The sequence below is a fragment of the Anoplophora glabripennis genome, unplaced genomic scaffold (genome assembly GCF_000390285.2).
Source record: "Anoplophora glabripennis isolate ALB-LARVAE unplaced genomic scaffold, Agla_2.0 scaffold493, whole genome shotgun sequence".
NCBI lineage: Eukaryota > Metazoa > Arthropoda > Insecta > Coleoptera > Cerambycidae > Anoplophora > Anoplophora glabripennis.
Window position 1 is genome coordinate 58,162 of NW_019416669.1, and position 25,610 is coordinate 83,771.

Consider the following 25,610-nt stretch of genomic DNA (forward strand, 5'->3'; position numbering starts at 1 on the left):
ATATAATTTATATATAAAACACCCCGTATCTCCCGTGTTTGTAAAAATAACTATAGCATGTGATATATTGCTGAAAAGCGGAAAAAAATCTCTATTTTTTTAGGCCATGGTCAGCTACGATTTCCATTTAAAAAAATATAACTTTGGGTCATAACTCCGAAATCTTAAGATCTACTAAAAATCTAATACCGGCATTCAATTCTACGCCAAAGAATTAGTCTTGAGCAGTGTTTACTTTAACTCTAACTTATTTAACAGCTGAGATACAGACATGTTAAAAAGTGTCACAATAACGAGAAACGCCCTGTAACTCAGAAACAAATGAAGATAGCAAATTTCCGATCTGACAGTCGAGTTTGCCATGAAAATCGAGCTCGAGAACGTGGTGTCAGATTTATCATATCTTTAGTAGTTTCTAAGATACCCTGAAATCCCACCGAAAATGGACCAGCCTGTACATCCCATAAACCGGGGACGAAAAGTATTTGGAGAGTTTCATCATCTCTACCCAGAATTAAGAAAATTCCCAGTTCGATTTTTAAATCTATCTAATAATAATAGAGAAAAACATCTTTATTCTAGTCAAAAACAGTACGTCGATCAGCGCGCCGCGCTCAAATAATACCTTGCTAGATTCCTTGCTCCAGCGCCTGGCTCGGCGCACGGAGCCAAGCGTTTAGTACTTGGCTTTAGTACTCCACTATGAACACTTCCATAAGAATACATACATTGAATAGTCGTGGCTAGGCGCCTAGCTTTTGTCGTGGCTTGGCGTGCCGCTCCTACATAAACTTGCACTAAGACGTTGGCACACTTCTCCCGCAAGCGACGGTGAGAAAGGGCACACTGTTCTATTTTCCAGTCACGATAAAATCCGGGAGGAAATGAAAGGATTAGAAAAATAACTTCCTAGAAAACGGACTCGTCAGCGTATGCGTATGGGAACTTGATGAAAAGGATTGGCGAAAAGGCCATTAAAGGAAGGAAATTAGATAATGATAAAAATGGGTTAGAGAAAATCGGGATGACAGCACAACTTTATCCGATTCTGTGGAAGTCTCTCTAGCTGCGTTTTTAATATGTCCGCGTCAGTTTAGATAAATATAAAATCTGTTCATATTCTATCGTTCCATTTTCTTTAATGGCCAGAATCGACAGTATTAAATAGAACTGGATCAATAGTAAATATTCTGTAGTGTCTGGTATTTTATTCTTCAAAAATCGGACGTGATAACATGCTCATTGTTACTCGAAAACCGTTGAAGGTATCGACTTCAAATTTGATACAGTACAATCGCCACTTAGCAGTAGGTACCAGTTGCGTCGAAATTAGGAGGAGTCTGAGGTGTTTCAAGTGTCAGAAAAAAGTTATTTGACGTTAATCTTTCATTTTTCAATCAAAACAAAAATGAAATGTTTAAATAATTACTAGAACAACACATACCTGATACGTTTACATTCCCAAATAATGTAATCATTCAAAGAAACATCCTATATTCTAGCTTTTACCATTTACAAAGTTTACATTGTTTCCAATCAAATGGAAACATTTGTCTTCAAACTAAAGTTATATAATATTTTTGTAGGAATAACAAACACTTTGCAGTGCTTCATACTGAATGAGAGCAACTTGTCTGGCCCCAATGCCAGATTTTTTGGAAATTAGTTAATTGCAAATTCAGTTATAGGTTCAAAATTAAATAAACTACGAATTGTTGTATGAATTAGTAGATATATTAAGTTTAGATTAAGAGAAGACACAAACTCTTTTAAAAAATTGGGCAGACATTGACTATATCGTGAAAATTTATTAAATATACAGGCTGTTACAAATTCGCTTCTCACTACAGGGATCTCAGAAACGGTAAGAGGTAGGAAGTAGCTTAAATGGGGCAAAGTTGCGTAATCAGCGGACCAACGTTATGCCTCTAAAAATTCAAGGCTAACATGATTAGTTTTCGAAATATTTGAAAAAAAAAACGAAATTTTGGAAATCCGTTTTTGTTTCAATTCAGCTTTGTTTGAAGTAATATTGAAAAAAGAAGAACACTTTCTTATATCCACTTTTGCCCTCTATCGAATGGTATAATCAATTTTTATATGTACCTAACGTTTCGTCTCTCCAGGACCATTATCAACTTCATTTTTTTAAATACGACCCTAGAAATTTTATTACATTTTTAGCAAGCCTTTGTGATCCCCAATACTGTTCTGCTTCAGCCCGAACCAGATTCAGACGTTTTGTCTCAAAAAATTCATCTTCAGTGTATTCGTTCCTTTATCTAAATTTTTTATTTAGATTTATTTTTTTATTGAATTATCGTACACTGTAAGACCCTGTGAAATCCATCTAGTCCAACATTACAATTTTAATTTTATTATGACAAATTAATTCTTAAAAATGCATATGAACAACCAAAACGCCAACTGAATATTATTCTTTAAAAAATTTCAGTAAATGTTCAAAAACATTTTCGTTTCGGCAAAGATTGAAAATGAAGATAACCGTAATATTATCGGAATTTATTATATCTGTAACCGCAACTGTGAAAGAGCATGTCAGATGTATTTGTATGAATATCCTGAAAAAAATAGATCGGAATTTATTTGAACTTTGAGCACTCGGGAAGCCTAGAAATAACTATGGACACGGGAATAAAACTATAATAATTTTTTAATTTAATGCGTGGTGGTAATAGTTTAAGTAGCTAGCTAGATGGATTTCACAGGGTCTAACGACACTTACAGTGTACGATAATTAATTTTTTAGAGGCATAATGTTGGTGCCCTGATTACGCAACTTTGCCCCCATTTAAGCTAGTTTGTATATCTTACCGTTTTCGAGATCCCTATAGTGAGAAGCGAATTTGTAACAGCCTGTAGATGTTGTGACTCATTCTACTAGATTTTCTAATGTACCTATTTTTTGAATTAATAAAAGATCAAACTTTTTTGTTTGTCGTAAAGTCATTATTACACATTGTTACATATTCCCTTTTATTAAATTATCCTTAGTTACCCCCAAATTACCCCCTATTATCCCCATTAATCTCAAGATCATCCCCCTTTATCCGCATTTCCAAAATTGATTTTATTTTCTACAGTATAATGCAAACTTGTTGACACTGAAAAATTGTCTGTGCTAGAGAATTTATACGTAACCTTTTTCAATTCATCGGAAAGCAGTAAAACGTTACAGTACAATAATTTTTTGGGGGCCGTAACAACCTACGAAAACATAAAACTTGATATCGTATAACCTAAAAAGAAAGCAATAAGATTTATAGGAGGGCAAGCGTGTGTAAAATGAGTAAAAGCTGATACCGGAAGGCAAAGCAGTAAAATAATTTTTATTTCTCTTGTCCCTTTATTTGTCCCTACTGTACTGTCGTGGCAAAATTGTATATCAACAAAAAATTTACATGTTTACGACACGCTAACTCCACTTGATAAACATTACACCAAAACACATAACGCATTAGGGTAGTTTAGATAAGTAAAATTGAAAAGGGTGTTTTTTTTTTTAATGTAATAAACCTTGAAATTATAAACTGCGTTTCTATGAAAATGAAATGAGAAATTCTTTACCTTGTCATTTTCCATTGCAGTTTAACAGATTTTGCTATAGTTGATCAACTAATACCTAAAGGCAAAGCTAAATAATGACATCTAATAGTGATGTTGTAAGGAAAGTAACAAAAGTACTAAATTAAGAAATATACACTGAAAGAAATGCGTTTTATTCTTTATTCGAATTCTATATACCATTATAAGACCATTGTATACTATATGTGACAGTTAAACAGGTGAATATTGGATATAAAACGCGTATTGCTAGCACAGTTGTATAGTGACTATAAACCTTATTCTTTATTAAATTATTGTATAACTAGTATACAACGTTTTTTATACCCTTTACGAAATAATAGCAATAACTGTTATTAAAGTGTTCCATATCGTTATTAGAACATCTAGTACTGGTTATAAGTTTTATAATAATAAATGTATTAAACTGTTGTATACTCTGTATGAGTTAAAAACATATGTCATTAAGTTTTCAGAAATTTTATTGGATAACTGTAATTACAAGCTAAGGTTCTAATGTAAACATACATAAAACATACTTTTAAGCATTAAAAATGATGACAAATCGCTCCCAAAACTGTCCAGTTTATTTTCTTAGCAACGATGCACCCGTATTTTCTTGTATTACATGAGAATTTGCACTATAACTCTTCCACCTTAAGAATGAAGCATCCCCAGAAAGGTTGAGCTTCTTTCCATATAATTTTATTTCCTCTGGTTGATTGACTTTATACCCATGCTTTTCTTTGTCACCGTTAACCTTCTGTTCCTCCATCTTATGTAAAACTTAACATCAGCGATTTCTAATAGGACCTACAAAATAATAATTTTTAAGATTTAGACAAGATTTACATTTGAAAAAACAAAACAATTACAAGCCATAAAACAGTTAGATACTTACATAATAATTTTCCATTTCACACAACGCGATATGATCATGTATCCCACAAAACATGTGCATATACTGTCCATTTTCATCAAACTAGACGTGTGTAAGTCGATGCACAGCGGACTGTCGGAAATTTTACGATTGTTGTATTTTCTCTTCTTGAGTAAAGATAATAAAGACGTTGTGGTTTTGTGTGTTTATTTTGACAATGATTGAACATGTATGGACAATAAAAGTGGACTGTATAAGATAGTTGAGTACCGTTCTGCTTCATGCATAGCATGCTACTGAAATCTTAGAAGGGATGAGCTCGTGCGGCGAACCCTAAATCAGCGGCTGGAATAGCCAGGTTTCTTATTGAGTCGGCGCACTTCGCTCTCGGGTCTGACATATGATTATTATTACAAGACTATGAATATAACTTAACAACGATCATAACCGATTATGCACCGAGAGGTGACGATCACTTAACCATTATAAGATGCGTTTTACACGTTAAAAACGGAAACATATTCAGTATAAGAACGAATAATTCTGTTAATACAATTGTTATATACAAATTCGGATACTGGTCTTTATACAACAAATCTTCCCTACTATACAACTGGAATATAAAGTCTATAACACCTAATAATGTATAAGTAATTCATTATAACCTTTATTTCATAGATGCATAAGGTGTATTAAGCACCTTCCAGTTAAACTGATTGAATAATGAGTATGGAGATGATTGCTTTTTTTTAATAAAAGTTGTATATTGGTTATAAAAGTTTTAATATGCGCTATACATATTATTCTAGATAAACAGTTTAATAAGCTCATTTCTTTCAGTGTAGGATGTTGTTTAAGTCTGAGTTTTCCTGTTAACACGAAATAGAATTTAAAAAATTAAGAAATACGATAATTATGCTATGGCAACATAAGTAATTCCTATTTTGTGATGGTTCCTCTTATTTTCTTGCAGATACATCTTATCTTTAGCTCTAGCCGACCTGCTGGTAATAGTGACCAGCGTGCCCTTTACCTCCGTCGTCTACACGGTGGAGTCATGGCCCTGGGGAGAGCTCATATGTAAGCTCTCTGAAACCGCCAAGGACATCTCCGTCGGAGTGTCCGTCTTCACCCTCACGGCCCTATCGGCTGATAGATTTTTCGCCATTGTGGACCCGTTGAAGAAATTTCACACAGGCAGTAAGTAAATCCAAAAATAAATAGCAAAGTTTGCGTCAACGCAACAATAGTTATTCTTCCTATTTTTCTGCGAGCGTCAGCAAGTAAAAAACCATTTTCAACTGAGGAGTCGAATAATATTTTTTCGAAACATTGCTAAATTTGCGAAAAGGGAGGAAATATTTTGAAATTTATGAATTAAGTTAATAAGTAACAACATTTTGTTCTAGAACAAAAAAAATCATTCTAGTTAACTAAAGCTTGAGCAGGATTAAAATATGAACATTTTACGACAGTTTTTGAAAAAAAAAATAAGTTAAGAAGAGTAAAAGTTTTCGATTTAAGTGAACTAGCAACAAGTGACCAGAGGGCTGATCGTATCAAAGCTCCTTTTACATGTACAGTGCAGCTTTATGTTATAACATCATACAAAAGCTTCTGAAAAATGTCCTGAGCTTTGTTCGTGTTTTAGAAGACAATGAAACAATAAGATGGTTGCTAATAATATATTTTTGCAGCAAACTTCACATTCAGTAAGTACATAAAGCATGACGTATTTCGTTCGTGCCTGCAACAAGTCGCATTTGGAATAACATATCCAATATTGCCGTGACAAAGCTGTAGAGGTGCTCGTTATTGCAATTACAGTTGGATGTTTCCAGAAAATGCTGCGACTGCATTTGAATGCCACAATGATTGAACATATAATGATCGAAAGTCAAGATGGGGAGCGAAAAGTTATGGGTTTGGTATAAAAGCAAGACAAAAATATAACAAGCTTTATGATGTGTCAGAATTTATTGAAAAAAAATTAGTAGCATGTACTGCATCAAAATGATGGTCGATTCTGTTATTTTTTTTTAATTTGTTACATGTTGTTACATATTATGACAAAAATTGTTAAATAATTATTGAAGCAAATTTTGTGAAAAATTATTCATTTTTCATTGTAAAATTTATATTAGATAATAGTCCAGACGGTATCTGATTCAAAAAGTCCATATTTGGGTGAATCGTATATCCACGGAGATTTTGGGCTTTTTGGCTTTCAAATATCACTAGAAATTAACACTTTTCTATGCGCTTAAAAAAACGTAGGCCTAACTTTTGGCGGCACAATATGTTAAAAAAATTTGAAAAATGTCATATTTTTCTTCCTATTTAATTATGTATCTCTTCAGCAGTTGATTTTAGGCGAAAATGAAAGAGAAAAAAATGCTTGTAATTATTTTTTTTACAAAATATAACTATATAGTTACAAATTGAATGAATTATGATTATTAGTGTAAAAATCGAAAAAATCGCCAAAAATTACTTTTTAGGGAATTTTTTTTGGGGACTCTGAATTGGGTATAGGACCTTTATGCTTGGCTCAAGAAAACTTCATGTTATGTAGAATCATCACACCAAATTTCATCAAAATCGGTTTGATAGATTTTGCTTAATAATTTTGCAATTCAAATTTTGAAAAAAAAATTAGCAAATTTTCAAAAATTTGCCAAGGCCCTCAGATACTTGAAAATTTAATCACATATAGAAGGTCTCTCAAGCTTCCAAACGCTATTTTTGTATTTATAAACAATTAGAATAACTTTGTGAATATTCAACCAAATCAAATTTTTTAATATAGATTTTAAAAGTTCTTGGAAAGACGCTTCTTTAAAAAAAACACATCGATAGGTCAAATAATTACGTAGTTATAGCCAATCAAAATTAACCGTTTACACTAAATGTACTGGGGCATCCGGGCTAATTTTTCGAAATTTGCTTATATTTTAAATAATAAATAATATTTGAATTATACTTGATCACAAAAGAAATAAGGATTAAATTAATAAATTAATTATAAAAAATCGATAATATTTTATTCATAATTTGCATTAATAAATCAGGATTTAAAAAATGTACACAAATCTTTGTTTTAAATTTACGAATGTATGTTATATTTATTTATATGTATAAAAATATATATTAAGAATTTAATAGAACTTTTTTACATGGGATTTCGTTATTTTCTTCGATATTCATCAACTTCTTCATCTTCCAACTCAAAATAATTATTAATTTCCGCTTTGTCTAACACCTCATTCTTGCACTATCTGCTTCCCCCACCATCACCACCCGTACTATTTTCTTGAATTTCTCGAAATTTTCTGTATTTTTCGAAAAATTAGCCCGAATGTCCCAGTACATTTAGTGTAAATGACGGTTATGTTTGATCGGCTATAACTACGTAACTAATTGACAAATCGGTCCGTTTTTTATAAAGAAGCGTCTTTCCAATATCTTTTAAAACCTGCTTTAAAAAAATTGATTTGATTGAATATCCACAAAGTGATTCTAATTGTTTATAAGTACAGAAATTCGACCAATGTTTAAACAAGCGCCAGAGCTCTCCTAATCGACGGATTAGAATTTTTCAAAAAGCGTTTGAAAGCTTGAGAGCCCTTCTATATGTGATTAAATTTTCAAATGTCTAAGAGCCTTGGTTTTTGCTGTGCAAGATTTTGAAAATTTGCAATTTTTTGCCTTTCCTGGGCGCACACGTGGCTTACTGAATAATAATATGCCGCCCCCTCCCTTCGACTTCTGGGCTAATCCTTGCGGCTAAAATTAGGGGTAGAGATATTATTATTATTAAACTGTATCTTTCCGCAATAAATTATTCCAATAAATTTTTCGTAAACACGTTTATTTTTTTCACAAATACTAAATTTTTCTGCCACGTATGTATAAAATCGTACATGCAGATTCGGCGAACTTGTATTGGTGTAACCAAGCCCCCTGATAAATATGATATTTATTCCGGGTCAAATTAAACTTATCCATCTGGGAAATTGCCCTTTTTATATGACGCGTTCCATACAATTGTTTCCGTTACGCGAGCGTACTTTTTGCGATGATAACCGAGGGGTAAATTACCTCACAAATGCAATTTTTTGTGTGTGTACCGTATTTTAATGGGATTTGCATTTCAGCAAGCTGAACGGACAGTTTCCACCGATGTGTTGCATTTGTTAGGAAACCATGTGCCAATTCACACATAAATCAAACTCTGCCTTTGATGTATGTATATTTTAGGTTTATGTTTTTATTGGTTAGTGCTGAAAATTGGCAACTAGGTAGTAGAAGTTAGGTCTAAATTTCAAATTGATTGGCACTTTAATTCTTGTTCCTAACTGTCAAAAAGTCCCTTTAGTTAAGTGGAACGAAAATATTATTAAGCAAACAGGGCAAACTTAATATGAAATAGGATTTAGCAAGTGTTTATATCAAAATCTCTTACACGTCAGGAAATTGCCTCCAGCACGTGTTCCGGTAGGTTTATATTCCATTCCGTAATTATTAAATTTTCAAGTGAGTAATTCTGTCCTAACTATTTTGTCTTTTTCTAACCTTGCAAAAAGATCCTGTAAGTCGTTCTGATGACATAAGGCTCAATTTAAAAAAAAAAAACAATTTCATAAGAATTTCTGTAAGTCCCATGCAGAACTGCAAATTCTCTGTAAGCTTATAGAAAGTTACAGATTTGCTTACAGGTATGTGCCAAATCTTGTTTAAAAAAAATGTTAAAATATTGATTAAATTGTTAATATAAGTAATTATTATAAAATAAATAGTTAGTTTTCTTCGAATTTAAAAAAAAAATCGTTGTTGTAAGTTGATTAGAAGCTGATATATATATATATATATATTTTATTTAATTGCAGTGACCTTAATTATTAATATTAAGAGCCGATTTTTGGAAAGAGTATACACATTAAGAGCTATATTTTCATATCCTACATTAACACTAAGGTGAATTCAACTATTTAATTGCGAAAAAGAAGATAGCGGCGATGCGTTCTATTACTTGGTCTAGCGAACGAGTGGGCAGAGCGAGGCGGAACATGCGCGCTTAACAATTTAATAAATATTAACATTTTTTCAAAGTCATTTTTAAACAAATTAAATTTGAAAAATTAAATTGTCAGTAAATGCATATGTCAATACAACTATTTAGGTACAAAAACAACTAATGATTGAAACCCTACAACGCCTGTGAACTTGGGAAAAATGAATTGAAAATAGCATCTTCTTAGATAATAAATTCCGCCAACGCCAAGCTAATGAAGCTTTTGGGCTGAAATTTTTACCACTTATTAAGGGTGCAAAAAGCCTCAAACATCCTGAATTACAAGTGTCTGCGATGAAAATTGCATTAATTATTATTAGCAATTGAAAAAAGCGGACATTTTCAACCATTTTTGAGCTCTTGCGCATAAACAAATTATCGGAATTTAATCGGACTTGTCTTATTTTACAGATTTATTTAATACCTACCTTTTTTGTATAAACCTTTCTTCTCTATGGATAACATTTTTTTTACGCGAGTCAAAAAACCACTTTTCCATAATTTTGACCATTGTTTTAACAAAGTTTCCCAACTAGTCTCGAGTTGATTTTTTGATATTTTGTTTATAACACGTTTCGGAACAATATTCCGCAGATAAACTTCTAATAGTATTTTTTTCCCGAAAAAAAGCTATAATGACTGGCCTATCTATAACTTTTAGTAAAATTATGATGCAAAGCAGAGAATATTCGTATAATGTTATATGATATGAAATATGTCTAGAATAAGAAATGTGTCTTGCTGCCAGGACTTTTATTGATAACCACTTTTGTGTTCTGTATCTTGTTCTGTAATATTTAATAGTTCCTAGTTAAAAAATATATTTTTTAATAATATAAATTATATGGCATTTATTATATTTCTGACAGATTTACTTTTCAATAGGGCACTAGTTTTGTGAATCTTTTTATATATTTTATATTCCATGTACTTTTAACATAGCCTAAAATGTTTCATAATATTGAATGTTTGCTTTTCACGACCTTGTAATGAAAATAAGCCAGAAACACATTTTCGGGTGTTTTCTTAATTTTCTCTTCGGTAATTTTTTAAATCATTATTAGTTGCTCCATATTGTCTTGCAGACATTTGAGGGATAAGATGGGAAACTGCACTTTCGGCGGTTTTTAACACTTCAAGAGGCAAATATTCTTCGTCACTTGAAAAATCCAACCGTAACAAAACCGTCAAGTCTCTGAGGTTGAGAAAAAAAATTGTATCTTAGCAACAAAAGTATTTACTTTTAATCCTAGGAGCTAAAGTTGACACTATTAATCCTTAGTTTAATCCTGTTTATTCAACAATATTTACAATCAGTTTTGTTTGTCCACAATGATATTAAATACACAGTTTGAACAAGTATTAAAATTAAATAAACCACTGAAGCTGCCACTTTCCTCATTCTTCAATATCGACGTTCTACCAATCCAAGTGGACGTAAAGCAACACATTTTCGAGAAAAACTTAAATAATTGTCTCTCAGCACAGTAAAAGAACGTGGTCTCTTGGTTTTGGTATTGGGATTTTTTTATAATTAAGGCATATTTCTCATCTTCAATATTGTTAAATTGACTAATTCATCAGAACGGCATGCGCCTGCAAGCCCCCAATATTAAAACGATCTATAAAGAAGCTTTTTAAAAATGTTGTTTTTATTTTAAAGCGTTTACCTTCATCATCAAATATAAATTATCAGGAGCACTATTCAAAAAGCAATCAACTTGCTCCAAAGTAAAAACTCGCGATTTTTTCCGTACATATCCCTCATTTTGTTTCTTGAGAAAAGCACGTAACTTTGAATATTTGCTTATATCAATCCCCTTCTTTATATCCAACGTTGACCGCAACATTGAATATTGTGACCAAAGCGTTGACGGCTTCATTTTATTTGTTAAGTTTGAGAAATACACCATCAATACATCTTCTGAATACAATTTATTTTTTTTTTGCACCAATCCTTAAAATGTTGGTAGACATTCATAAATTTGACAAGATTTCTTTGGGAGAAGATTCAAAGACACCTCTTTCGCACACTCCAGTATCTCCTCAGGTACACCTAAATCTTCGTTAGATTCCATTTTTACAGAGTTTTCAGCAAATTGAAACACAAACAATCACAAATGAACCCAATTAGCAATATGGCGACTAATGTTTGACAACTACAACTACAACTACAACTATGACTACATCGATATTTCCTACTTACCTACTTTGCTTTATTATCCAAATTTGGTTTGAATAATTTCAAAGCACAAATTAATAACACAGCCACACAAAAAAAAAGTAGTCTGTACTTTTCATGCGACATATGTTGTCCGTAGTATTTTTGCCTCCTGATCACGAATCCGGTATCAGAATTGAGCTATCACATCACAGGAATTTCCTCTTTGCCTGAAAAAACAGGTAAAAAATAGCAAAAATTCATGAAAAAGAGCTAGGAAAATACAAAAAATTTTTTTCTATATTCAAATGTTCATTTATATAGATAAGTTCCCGCCGAACGTAAATTAGCGGTCAGAATTGATGTTTTTTTTTCTAACCTTAAAAAACGAGTCCATTAAGGTCAGATATCATGAATTTTCAAAAAATAACAAATTCGCGCCAAATTTGGTATCCGGGGGTTTTCGGGGTCGCTGATTACGGATCCGAGGTCAATTGTCACCGCGGATTCACGTTCTATATAAATGAACATTTGAATATAGAAAAAAAAATTGTATTTTTCCTAGCGCTTTTTTTATGAATTTTTGCTATTTTTACCTGTTTTTTGAAGTAAGGACATTCCTGTGATGTGATAGATCAATTTTGACACCAGATTCGTGATCAGGAGGCACAAATACTACAGATAACATGTCGCATGAAAAGTACAGACAACTTTTCTTTTTTTGTGTGGCTGTGTCATTAAATGGTGGATTTCGGTTGGAGAAAAAAATAGGTATGTTTTATTCGGATTAATAGTGTCTCTTTTGTCTCACAATTTTTGCTCGCCACAGAAGTAACAGTTTTGTTCCTATTCGTAGCATGTTGTCACTAATTTTTTAATAGTTAAAGAATTTTTCATCGTGGCAGTTATGAAAAACATGGTGAAAATTCGATCGATATTTCTACTACTTCAAATTAATTATCCGTAATTGTCAATATGTTTACTACGTTCTCCGACGATTTTAGCAATATTTCAAAAAAGTTCAGCTCAAAAAAATATTGTTCGATATAAAGTTGCGAAATCGGTTTTGCATTCCCGAATATTTTTTCACTCACTCGCAAAAAAAAATTTTATTCTTGAATACAAACCGAATGAATCGCAACCTAGAAAGAATTACTATGTTTTTATTGCTGTGATGGGAAATGTGAAGTGTCACAAACTTTAGCAACAGAAACTTGATATAGTTTCTAGATAAAAATGATACAGGACGTCCTAGAAATAAGCAGTAACATTATAATCTCGCAATTAAATCATCTAAAGCAACAGTTCTTGTAAGTTTTTATAGGGCTCTATAATTTTGAGTTTAATTCGATCGATTAATTATTAATCATGACAGCATTTTCCTGGACTTCGACATTCAATAACAACTTCTTTGCCACTGTTTTTGTATTACTTTTACACGATCCCTACGTATTTGAATATTGATATAATTATATATTTGTACGTATTTTAATTCATATACCATCGCAGTGGAATTAATTGTAATTTAGTGGAAATAAAATTATATTAAAAGTTTTATAAGCCTTAATTACAGACCGTATCAAAAAGCTACAGTGGCGTAACGCTTTCGGAGAGTGATTTTTAAAAAAACATACAAATATTTTTTATAAAATGCATACAATTTTATACATAATACTTGTGGTAACCTATGTCTACCTTCTAGTATCAAAGTTTGTAGCAAGACAAGCGATTCACCCAGTATTACCGAAAATGTATATCTAAAATACACGTAGGTATTCGTTCATCCCCAAGCCTGTAAGGCATGTAGTGTATTTAGTTAAACGCATTAAGGGATATGCATACATTAAAGTCAGAAGGGAACATTCTACAATCCCGTTTTATCGATAATACTCAACACGTCGACACCAAAGCTTCTCTAACATAATATATTCAATTTGTTAGACGAGCTCGTAATTATTAAATTAGGAAACGTTACAGGAAACACAGTACCTTGAAATTTAAGTGCTATGTAAGCGGGGAAATGCCGTTATAAGATAATAAATGGATCCTGCCAGTATGTACACTGCAAGAAGAGCTCAGTCAGCTCAGTATTTAAGTAATACAATTTAAGGAGAATAGAATGATACGAAAAAATGCAGCCAATTTCGTCTTATTGAGATATAGGTAGTATTTTTGCAATGCGAAATCAAATTCTCGAATTACAATTACAATCGAATTATGGGTAAAAAAATGTAAACAGTAAGACGAAAAAAATATAGACATTTACCTAAATCATTAATTAATAGATGAGAGAAAGAAAAAGTAGGTTACCGCACATTTCACAGAGAAATAAATTATCAAACATAAAAAGTTCTGACTTGTCCGCCAAGTAACAAATACGAAAGAGTGACGGCAACAGCGCAATAGAGTACGAATGAGGATAGGTAGCGGGAAATTTAAACAAACGTTTCGAAACACAAATTAGTCATTAGAAGAAATATTACATTCAATTTGTGTTTATTTGTGTAATTCAATTTGGAATAATAAAATAAAATGGGAAATTTTCAAATGAAATATGTTTTTTGAAATCTTTTTTTGTTTATAAAGAATGATAAACTTTCGATACAAGAAGTAAAATATACAGCAGCATTTAATCAATGAAATATTTATTTTGATAAATTATGACAGTTTTCATACCATTTTTCATTTTAAAATTAACATTTCAATAATTTCAGTATATTTTTTAGAATATTTTTGGCTGCAATAACATCATATTACAGTATAATACTACATACATATATCAAATTGTATTATCTATACTTCTATACTAATAATAATAATAATATTTTAAAGAGAAAAGATTTGTATTTTTGTATATATGTTTGTTACAAATCAACTCAAAAACTACTGGACGGATTTCGATAATTCTTTCACCATTAGAATGCTACATTATCCCTGAGTAACATAGGCTATATTTTTATATTCCAAAATGGTTAAAATAAATGTCCACCCGTGCGAAGCCGGGACGGGCCGCTAGTACTTCATAAATACAATCGCTTTAAACCTTTCTCTTGTAAGGAACATTTGTATTCACAGAAGTGCATCATAGTAGTATGCTACTTATGCATGTAACTAAATCATATTTAAACTTTTCCACGCGAATCACTTCGTGTTCATAAGTTTGTAGATAATCTAAAGTACGTAAAAGAGCAGTTTATGCTTTGTCCCATGTACTCTATGTCGTACGACGTGCGGAGGTTCTGGCTCCACAATCTTCTCTTCAGCAGCCTTTTTTCCTGCTTTTGCTATTTTCTGTTCTAATTCTCAAGCTCTCATACTTTCTTTTGGTCACAAATTTTCCTTTCTATCGGCTTTGTTTTTCATCCGACATTTTATAGGTTAAAGCAATCAGCTGAACGAGCGATCACATACAAGGTGGGCCATTAATGTAAAATAACTCCCTTGTTACTCATAATACAGTATAAAAGTTTAAATAAAAGTTATACAGAATCAAGAAACCTAAACTACAAAATTAATTTGATACATACAGGGTGATGAATAAAAACGGTACACGCCAAACATTATATTTTTTTAAATGGAACACCATGTCTATTTTTACACAAATGGATTTCCGAGAAAATTCTATATATGTCAATATAAACAGTTTATCATTTTAGTGCGTGGTTGTCAAGTTATGTAGAAAATTCTTCTAATTTTGGAAAAAACGGAAGTTGTATTAACTTTCAGCTACTAACAGTTGGAACAAAATAATTAGACATAGTTATAATCAAATGTTAGACAAGGCTCCTATATTAGCTAATATCGATATTTTATACAGGGCATATTTTATAATACGATCATTTTTAGAAAGTTTAAATTTCTACAATTAATTTTCTACAATTTTTCAAATGGAACACCCTGTATTTTATTGTTCTATATCTAAAATTGTTAGTTTAAGATATAGCAACATTTCTGAAAAAATTTAATTTTTATTATTTTATAGAATACCACTAATAAAATTAACTCAAAATGGAATGATAAATTATGAACTGACAAGTTGACACAATGTGAGTATTTTCCAAATCCATTTCGTGCAACCGAAAATAATAAAAATTAGGTTTTTCCAGAAATGTTACTATATCTTAAAAACTAACAACTTTAGGTGTAGAACATACTTAATAAAAGCTGAAGTGGACTGATATGTGAATAAAATAGAACAATAAAATACAGAGTGTTCCATTTGAAATCAAGTTTAAACTCTCTTAAAATGATCGTATTAAAAAAATGCACTGTATAAAATATCGATATTAGCTAATATAGGAGTATTTGCCTAACGTTTGCCTATAACTCTGTTAAATATTTTTGCTCCAAGTGTTAGTAGTTGAAAGTTAATACAACTTCTTCGAGGACATGTTTTTTCCAAAATTCGAAGAATTTTCTACATAAGTTGGCAACTCCGTACTAAAATGTTAAACTGTTTATATTGCCATATATAGAATTTTCTCAGAAATCCATATGTTTAAGAATATACAGGATGTTCAATTTAAAAAATGTAATATTTCGCGTGTCCCGTTTTTACTCGTAGCCCTGTGTGTTTCAAATTAATTTTGTCCTTTAGGTTTTTTGATTCTGTACAACTTTTATATAAACTTTTTTTCTATATTACAACTAACAAGGGAGTTATTTTACTTTCAAACACTAATGACCCCCCTTTATACTTATATACATGACAAGGACTGCCAACTTACAAAGCATAAACTCAGCACACTCGTGCGTTGTAGCCAAGTTTCTGTCGCAACCTTTGGCATTTATTTATGCATATTGGGTAAAAAATAATAATTGAGAAATGGAAATATATAATTTTAAGTACTTTAAACTCGATTTTATTCAATATCTACAAGTATCTCAATCTACTTACTTTCTAATCTTTGTATTGACAGCAACAAAGCCCGAACGTTTACTTGAATTTTACTGTAGTTTTACACAAAAAAATGTCTTGTAAAAAATTACTGTATTTTTGTAGCCCTCCATTTTGTGCAAAAAAGCTGTCATAGTTGTAATACTGTATAAAAAATATGTTTCAATAATTCCCCAGGAGTATACAGGGTGAGTCATTAATAATGATACACAGCTTAATGGCATATTGTTAACGTCAAAATGTAGTGATTGAGCCAAACATGCCTTAATCAATTATTGCTCCTTTTCGTTCTACAGGGTGTTAAACTTGAAAAAATATTTTCCTTTTTTATCTATATTTTAAGTATGTATGGACTGATTGTTTTGAAAATTTATAGTTTTACGTTTTTTGAGGAGGCAAATACGAATATGCAAACAGTGTTGGGGTCACGTCTAGAGGGAGCTAGTTATACTGTCCTATCAATGTAAAAATCTGTCTAACTTTTTGTATTTTACAATTTTGAATTTTTTAACTACAAATTATTGAACTACGTTCAATTCTGAATAAAAAAGAAGTATTAGTACAACCGTTTTCGAGATACAGACGATTTAAGTTTTTGAGATTCGGCGGGAATTAAATTAGAAAATTAGCAGGTCTTAAGGTACCAAGCCTGAATTAAGAATTAAGACAAACATTACAGCGATTAAAGATTTTATTATGAATATCTTAACAAATTATTAACTACCAGCAACTTCAATGCACTTTCTTAGCACTTTATTAAGATATTCTCTTCTCTAAAAAATAACGACAAGGAAAAAACTACTTCTAATCAAATTGAGTAGAAAACAATATGGTATTGTACTGACAGTTGACAGTTTATCGACTTGTAACAAGTATACCTTTTTTATTTAGAATTGAACGAAGTTCAACAATTTCTAGCTAAAAAATTCAAAATTGTAAACATATAAACATAAAAAGTTAGACATATTTTTACATTGACAGGTCAGTACAACTAGCGCCCCCTAGACGTGACCCCAACACTATTTGCATATTCGTATTTGCCACCTCAAAAAACGTAAAACTACAAATTTTCAAAGCAATCGGTCCATACATACTTAAAATATAGGTAAAAAAAATATTTTTTCAACTTTAACACCCTGTAGAACGAAAATGAGCAACAATTGATTAAGGCATGTTTGCCTCAATCGCTATATTTTCACTTCAACATCTGCCATTAAGCTGTGTATCATTATTAATGACACCCTGTATATGTATATATTACTTTCCTTGCAGTATTTTTTTTTGTTCAGTTCAGAAATATCCAATCAAATAAACACCATTATTTATCGTTGTTTCAGGTGGAGGACGTCGAGCAACGAGAATCACCCTCTGCATCGCCATCTACATATGGATCCTGGCCATCATATGCGCCATACCCGCGGCCGTTGGATCGCACATAAAAGGCGTACCGGCAGAGAGCCCCCTGTTTTTCGTGTGCTACCCCTTCCCAGAACACTGGCTTAACCACCGGTACCCCCAAGTGATGGTACTGAGTAAATTTCTAGTGCTTTACATCATACCCCTGGTTATTATCGGTGTGTTTTACCTCAGCATGGCGGTGTATCTCATCATGAGTACCAGGAATGTTCCCGGGGAGATGCAGGGGATGCAGCGGCAGGTGAGAGAATTTCACAGATCGACAAAATGCGACTGATCTAAACCAGAAAAATTTGAGCGAAAATCATAAGATTGAATTTCCTTTATCAGAATTTTACAAAATTTCCAACATAGCATATTGCAACGACATGATTCATGTCAAAAAGATTAAATTGCCACTTCAGCAAATATTTCATTGCTATTTTGGAGTTAATAAAAAAAGAACAGAAGAAAACTAAATTTAGTTAAAATGGAAAACACCTAAAATAGCAATAGCAAAATTTTTAGTCCTGTCAAATTAGTCATAAAATTAGTGGTCAAATAACGAAAATTCCGACAGAGTTAAATTTTGGCGGAGACCTTGGGTACACCATTAGAAATAAAGTGTCAAAAGTCCCCATCGATCCCATGTGTGCTAAAAAAGTTATTCGGGGTCAAAAGTCAAAATTTGAGGATTTTCGGATTTTTTTCTAAAACGGTAAGTTTTATCAAAAAAGTAGTTCTGACAAAAATTATAGATCTAAAAATTATCTACAAAAATAGTTCTTATACTTTTATTTCTAAGAACCACCATTCCTGAGATATCGCGATTCTAAAAGTTGAAGGAGTCACCTTCTACATGATATGCACATATATGCCACGTATATACATAGTCAGGCACTTAATGCAAGTAAAAATACCTATTTGTGTCTCTTATATGTATAAACTATACTATTCTGATAATCTACACTCAAAAGAAACTCAGTCCCTTAGTCAAAATGACGCAGATGTTCTTATAATTGAAACAGCAATAGAACAATTTAATGCTACAAATACAACTATTGCAGTTGGTGAAGATGACTTATTAATACTACTCATTGCAAGGACTTCAATTGATAAAATTATATACTTTTTAAAACCTGGAAAGGCTCAACAGCGAACAGAATATATTCTTCAAAAAGTTTATCTGCCTATCCAAAATGCCAAAACCATATCTTATTTTTACATGCGATAACCGGCTGCGATACTACATCAGCAACGTTCAGAAGGGGTAAAACATCAGTATTAAAATTATTTGGAAAAAAAGATTTGATTGATTAGAGAAATTGATTCTTCACCTCAAACAATAATCACAAAAGGAATTCGCTTTCTCCTTACTGTTAAGGAGCTCCAAAAAAAATTGATTGTATAGATAAATATAGATATTTAACTTCTGTAAAAAATACACGAAACAAGAAACAAGTACAACTATCTTGTTTTCCTCCAACATCTGTTAATCAACACTTGTATCGAGTATACTATCAAGTTCAGACATGGCTAGGCAATCAACTGAACCCAGAAGACTGGGGTTGGAACAGATAATACTTTGGAACCGATTCAAACTTTACTTCCACCTGCTCCGGAAAAACTCCTAAATACTATTTTTTGCAATTGCAAAAAAGGTTGTAGTGCTAAATGTGGCTGTAGAAAAGTAGGGTTACTGTGTTCTCCAGCGTGTACTAATTGTCAAAGCCAGTCTGGCTCAAATGTCGGATTGAATACAACAGACGAAAATTCATGTGATTTCGATGAAGAGACAGCTGATTCATCTTTATTTTAACAATTTATGAACATCAAGCAAGAAGAAGAGGAAGAAGAAGAAGAAGAAATCGAAGAAGACATGACTGTTGAAGTCGACTTTGAAGAGTACGAATTAGATTAAAATATCAAAAGAAATCAGAACTGCAGTTAAAAGAGTATTGTCCCTGAAAATTCCATCATAACAGTTCGTGGAGTAGGCCTACCGGGGAAAACGCGTTAAAAAAACGCGTCAAAGTACACTACCTCACAGGTGGTGTGGAAATGTGTGCATATCATGTAGAATGTGACTCCTTCAACTATTAGAATCGCGATATCTCAGGAATGGCGATTCTTAAAAAAGTACAAGGACCATTTTTGTAAATAACTTTAAGATCTATAATTTTTGTCAGGGCTACTTTTTTGATCAAACTTACCGTTTTCGAAAAAAAATCCAAAAAACCTCAAATTTTGACCTTTGACCCCGAAAACTATTTTAGCATACATGGGATCGATGGGGACTTTTGACACTTTATTTCTAATGGTGTACCCAACGTCTCCACCAAAATTTAGGTCTGTCGGAATTTTCGTTATTTGAAATGTCTATTTTGACCGGGCTATTTAATGAAAGAAAGAATTTGTAAAGAAGATAAAAGCATTGTATTTCTAAATTCTTGTTGTAGTAAAATAAATTTTAAATTATTTCAGTATAGAATATAAAATTTTGATGGTTGGCAGAATCAAGTAAAAATTAATTCAGCAAAAGAAGTTTCTCTGTAGGCATAAACTCACTTTTGAGACACAGACAGTCTTCAAACAATTCGAAAGACGTAACCAAAGTAAGCAAAACTTTTTATTTTAATCACATACAAATTCCAACATAGTTTCAATCAAGATAATACTTTCAGTGTGTAGAAATATTATGTATTGGACTTGTGAAAACTTCTCATATATTAAAATCGACAACTTGGTTATTTATGCTCATACTTCGGTTTTGGTTTGGAAAAATGACACGCCTCTGCTCCAAGTTCTTACGATAATACATCTTCGAACAATACTTCTTTTATGAAGAAGATATTCGAGATCAAATAGACGTCTTTGACGTTCCCAATTTTTATATTCAAGGAAAACTGATATTGATACAGTTGTTTAAAAATTGTCTGGGAAAAACGTGACGAGGGGGCGAACGGAACGAAGGATATTGCTTCAGAACCTCATAAAAATGTAGTTTATTCGGAGTTTTTTTACTTGTATAAATTTTAAAAGGTAATAAATTACAAAAAGTCTTCAGTCGTGCTTTTAACTTGTTATTTTATTGCAATATTGGAGTTTTTCCGCTACTGGTATTCTAACTGGTCTGACCTTTATAATTTAGGATATTAAAAACTATACTTTGGGATAACTAAGAAACTATACTGTTATACGGTACTGCTAATAATAATAGTGTAAATAGATTAATAATACAAAATGGCACCTCAAATGTACATGATGTTCATAAAATTTTAAATGTTTAGAGTACACCAAAAAATGAGAAAAATGTTTATAGGAACATGTCTGGAAATATCTTCGAAATACGAAATTAAAGTTTTCATTAAAAAAATGTGTTTTTGGTTAATTTTCCAAACGACTAAATCAATCCGTATTTGGTACAGGATATTATGTAATAAGTCTGCACTATTTGAGTGTGATTGTATCGAGAAAAAAGTATCTTAAAGCTTGAAGATACTAGTTTTAAAATCTTAAGAAAAATTGATTTTGAGCATCAAATTAAATATTTTTTTTTCAATATACATACAATACAATATTTTACAACTTTTTTTGAAACTACACATAGTTTCAGAAAATTTTTTTCTGGCTTAATCAGTACCAGGGCCATTTAGCTTGATTTATCAGCTTCAATTTGTTTTTTTTTATTTTGTGTATGATTATTTCTCATTGATATCGGCTATTGAGGAAGAGTCACCTTTTTTTTTGGTCATCGATATCTCACGAATTACCTGAATCAATCCTCTTTAAGGGTCTTTTGGTATGTTTAAAGAAAAAAAAAATTTTGTACTCTGCATGAATTTAAAATAGTACGAAAAAATGCTTTTTTGCTGTTTTGGAAAATCAACGACTACTTTGCAAATATAGCGAAAAGTACCAATGTTTATAGTTTTTTTTTTAGATTATACATACCCATTAGGCTTGTAAATTTTGAAATCGATCGATAGAACCGTTCTCCTTTCCTGAATCATCAAAGTTTTATAAAAAATTAAAGGCGCAGGTTTATTGCTGCTTAAACATCAATTAATGATTAAGATGAAACAAAATTTTTTTGGGTTATTTTTTCACAATTTCGCGTTACTCATCAAATATCGAAAAAAAAAATTAAAATTTTGAAAAAAAAATTCCATTTTGAAAAAAATCAAATTTAAAAAAAAATAAAATTTCTTTGCTTTCTCTTTTCTACAATTTTACATTGAATATTTCAAATGTCGAGAAAAAAAAAATTTTTTGCAAATTAGAAAAAAAATTTTGAAAATTTTTTTTTCCAAAATTGAATTTTTTCAAAACAAGGTACCAACGGTTTTATATCCTTCCCGATGGAATGTACGTCTTCCTTTATAAATCTCGCCTGAATTTGTAAAGCATATGTGAATTGACCGACTACAAGTCACTAGAAGCTGGGCGAGCATCGCGAGCTTTCCCTGGATTATCACTCAACCAAAGAATGATAAATAGTGCTACTGTACCACCACAACAGAAATGATAGACATATATTTTATGTATGGGTGTTGAAGTTTATCGTCCTATTTCTTTTGCTTGAACTTCAGCGGATCCGGAACAGTGGAAAACATGGTATCAACTGTATTGACTGTATATCGAAGACCTAGGTCTGTTCCCACTCGAGTTAGAAGAACAAATTTGGGGAAAGTGAGAGTAAACCCTGGAAATAAGTTTAGATGGGTTGTAGATATTCGCTATTCTCATTTGGAGAACTTTTAGAGAACAGTCACTGTACCCCTGCAATGCCCTATATGTTCAAGTACTCAATTCGCCAGATCGAGGATATTTTGTAGGGAGTTTTGTAGGCTAACACTCCCAATTTGGCGGTATTCGTCCATTTCAAGAAAGAGGTAGGATTTGCAAGAGACGAAATTTTCAATTTTCATAACATACACATTTAAGCTGGCCAGAATCCGCATGCTGTTGTTGAAGAGGTTAACAACGTTTTATTTAAAATATCTGGATTGACACTCCATGTGACAGGTTAATAGGACCTGTTGTATTGCCTAATCGATTAAACGGTCCTATATATCTACACCTTGTAACACATGCGTTTGTGGTTCATGCACGATGGTGTTCTCCTGCAATGCTTATTACCAGTACCTAAATGATCCTTACGAACAAATGTGGATTGGACGTGATAAATTAATTCAATAACCACGTAAACTGTTAAACCAGAATACACTGGACGTCCTTATTAGAAGTTATTTTAAAAATTCGATGTATGTAGAACCAGATGGGAAGTTCTACAACAGGAAATAGAAAAAGTCTGCAATATGGTTAGAACACTAAAATATTTGAGATAGCACGTAATTAATTTTTAAGATGTAAAATGCAAGGAAAGCATTTGAGCCACCTATAATAATGTATTCGTCATGAACTAAAAATATGAAAACTCTTTAGATCTTCATTTGGTCCATAAAGAAACTCTGGAGAAGTTAGGTCCAGGGAACATGGCGGCCACTGCTGGCGACAGCTATTGTTCCCTCCTACTCAGTCATTTTTTTACTTGATACAGTGTCGGATTGTAAGTAACGACATCTCGTGACAAATCTCCAGTGACATTACCAACAATTCCAAGACGTCTTGCAGAAAAATCAAGTAAATGTGGCGGATGGGACAAGGCGAAAAAATATGACCTAATTAAATGACTGTAGCAGACCACTCGTTGATTCTGAATATGTGTTGAAATTTTGAGGGATAGGTTAAAGTAAGGGTTTTCGTCAGCCCCAGCATGGCTGTCGAAGTAAAAAGTACCTCCTCTGCTGAAGAAATGTTCATCAGTAAAAAGAATATACTTTGGAAATTGAAGCTGCTACAGATAACGATGTACAAATCAACGAGAAAAGTTAATACGTTTCGAAAAATTGACTGAACTTAATTCTTGAACTTATTGCTGATAAGGGTAAAGCTGCTGTTCTTTTAAAATTTGCCAGAGGCTTACATAAATCTAATTTCTAATACTACTAATACTCTAATTAGACTTCATACGTTGTCTGTATAGTAATACAACAGACAAAATTGTCGATAAGCTATATTGTCTGTGGTAATACCATATTATCATAATCTCACAACGTATGACCATGATACATCAACAATTCACTGATAAAATAAACTACTAACACAAACCAACACAGTCTAATCTCACACGTCAAAATATACTAAAGTGACTGGTCAAATTGGTCATAGCCAACTATCAACAAAAACTACATTATAAACTATATTCACATTCAAATAGATACATAATTTTGGTATTATATTTTGAAAACGGTGAGTTTCCGGATATGAATTTCTCATTAAAAGCTGGTCAGTTTTCAGCCCATACATACCCTGTAAATATATATTCATTGACACCTTGTATATCTTGTTACAGATAAAGGCAAGGAAGAAAGTGGCCATCACCGTCCTCATATTCGTGGCAGTGTTCGCCATCTGCTTTGCCCCCATGCACACCTTCATGCTCTTCTTCTATTTCCACCCGCAGTCCCAAGAGTTGTACAACGCTTTCTGGCACTACCTACGGATAGTGGGCTTCTGTCTCGCGTATATCAACTCGTGTGCGAATCCCGTGGCACTGTACTTCCTCAGCGGGGCTTTCAGGAAGCACTTCAACAGGTAAGAACTACTTTGTCCAATTATAGAAACAATAGTCTTTAACATAAGAACATCTAACAAATAATTTCTCATTTTTACTCACATCGTATTTTTAAATTATATAACTGCAAAAATAGTGAATAGTTAGATCACCTATAATCAGTAAGAATAGCATAGCCTCCAATACTGACCCCTGTGGAACACCTATATTTATGTCTAAATTATTGGCCCTATTTTCGTAAATTATGGTTATATATTGCTGACACTCTTTCAATAATGAATTTATTGTGATGGAACCTTGTTTATGCCATAGTTTACTAGATCATGATCGATACAATGAAATAATGTTCTGCTGAGGTCACAAAATATCCAAAGGGCATTTTTCACATCGAACATTTATTATTTAAATATGGTTATAAAATGATATTCCATTTCTTTTGAAAAAGCATAAGGTATACTTACAGGATGATAATTCTCAATTTCACAAGCAAAAGTATCCGGAAAAGTACCATGAATACAAAGCGAGAGATTTACCATATACGTAAAAGGCTGTGCGATTACATTTTTTATAATAAAAAAAGGTATATCTTCATCACCTAATGATATCTTAGTTCTTAAGTTTTAATTTACATACAAAACTGACTTTCCGTGAAGAGCATAAGAAATAATTTATTAATTTATTCTGAAATGTCACTGATTAATATTCAGACCTTTACAATGTTTCTTAATATATTCATGAAATTATTATTAAAAGCATGTGATATACAGGGTGTTTTGGGAAAGTACCATCAATTCTGGAGCTGAAAGATTATCAAAAAACAATATTCACAACAAAATCGACTATTTTTTTACTTTATGCTCTGAAAAATAGGTTGCTAGACACCTCTAGAAAATTCTCTCCAAATATGAGCTCTTAATTTTAATAGGAAGGTCCTCCGCTTTACAGTTTTCCATTTTTTCCTCAGTATTAGAAAAAAAA

The 25,610-nt window shown here is 32.0% G+C and overlaps 1 protein-coding gene across 1 annotated transcript in view; it reads left to right on the plus strand.

Annotated features, from left to right (window-relative positions):
• LOC108909656 (neuropeptide CCHamide-1 receptor-like) overlaps positions 1 to 25,610 on the plus strand; it is a 61,470-nt gene that overhangs the window by 10,188 nt on the left and 25,672 nt on the right. The window contains exons 2-4 of the mRNA XM_023455192.1: positions 5,439 to 5,665; positions 17,935 to 18,254; positions 24,411 to 24,652. Coding sequence (XP_023310960.1) covers positions 5,439 to 5,665; positions 17,935 to 18,254; positions 24,411 to 24,652 — 789 coding nt within the window. The remainder of the gene's footprint in view (positions 1 to 5,438; positions 5,666 to 17,934; positions 18,255 to 24,410; positions 24,653 to 25,610) is intronic.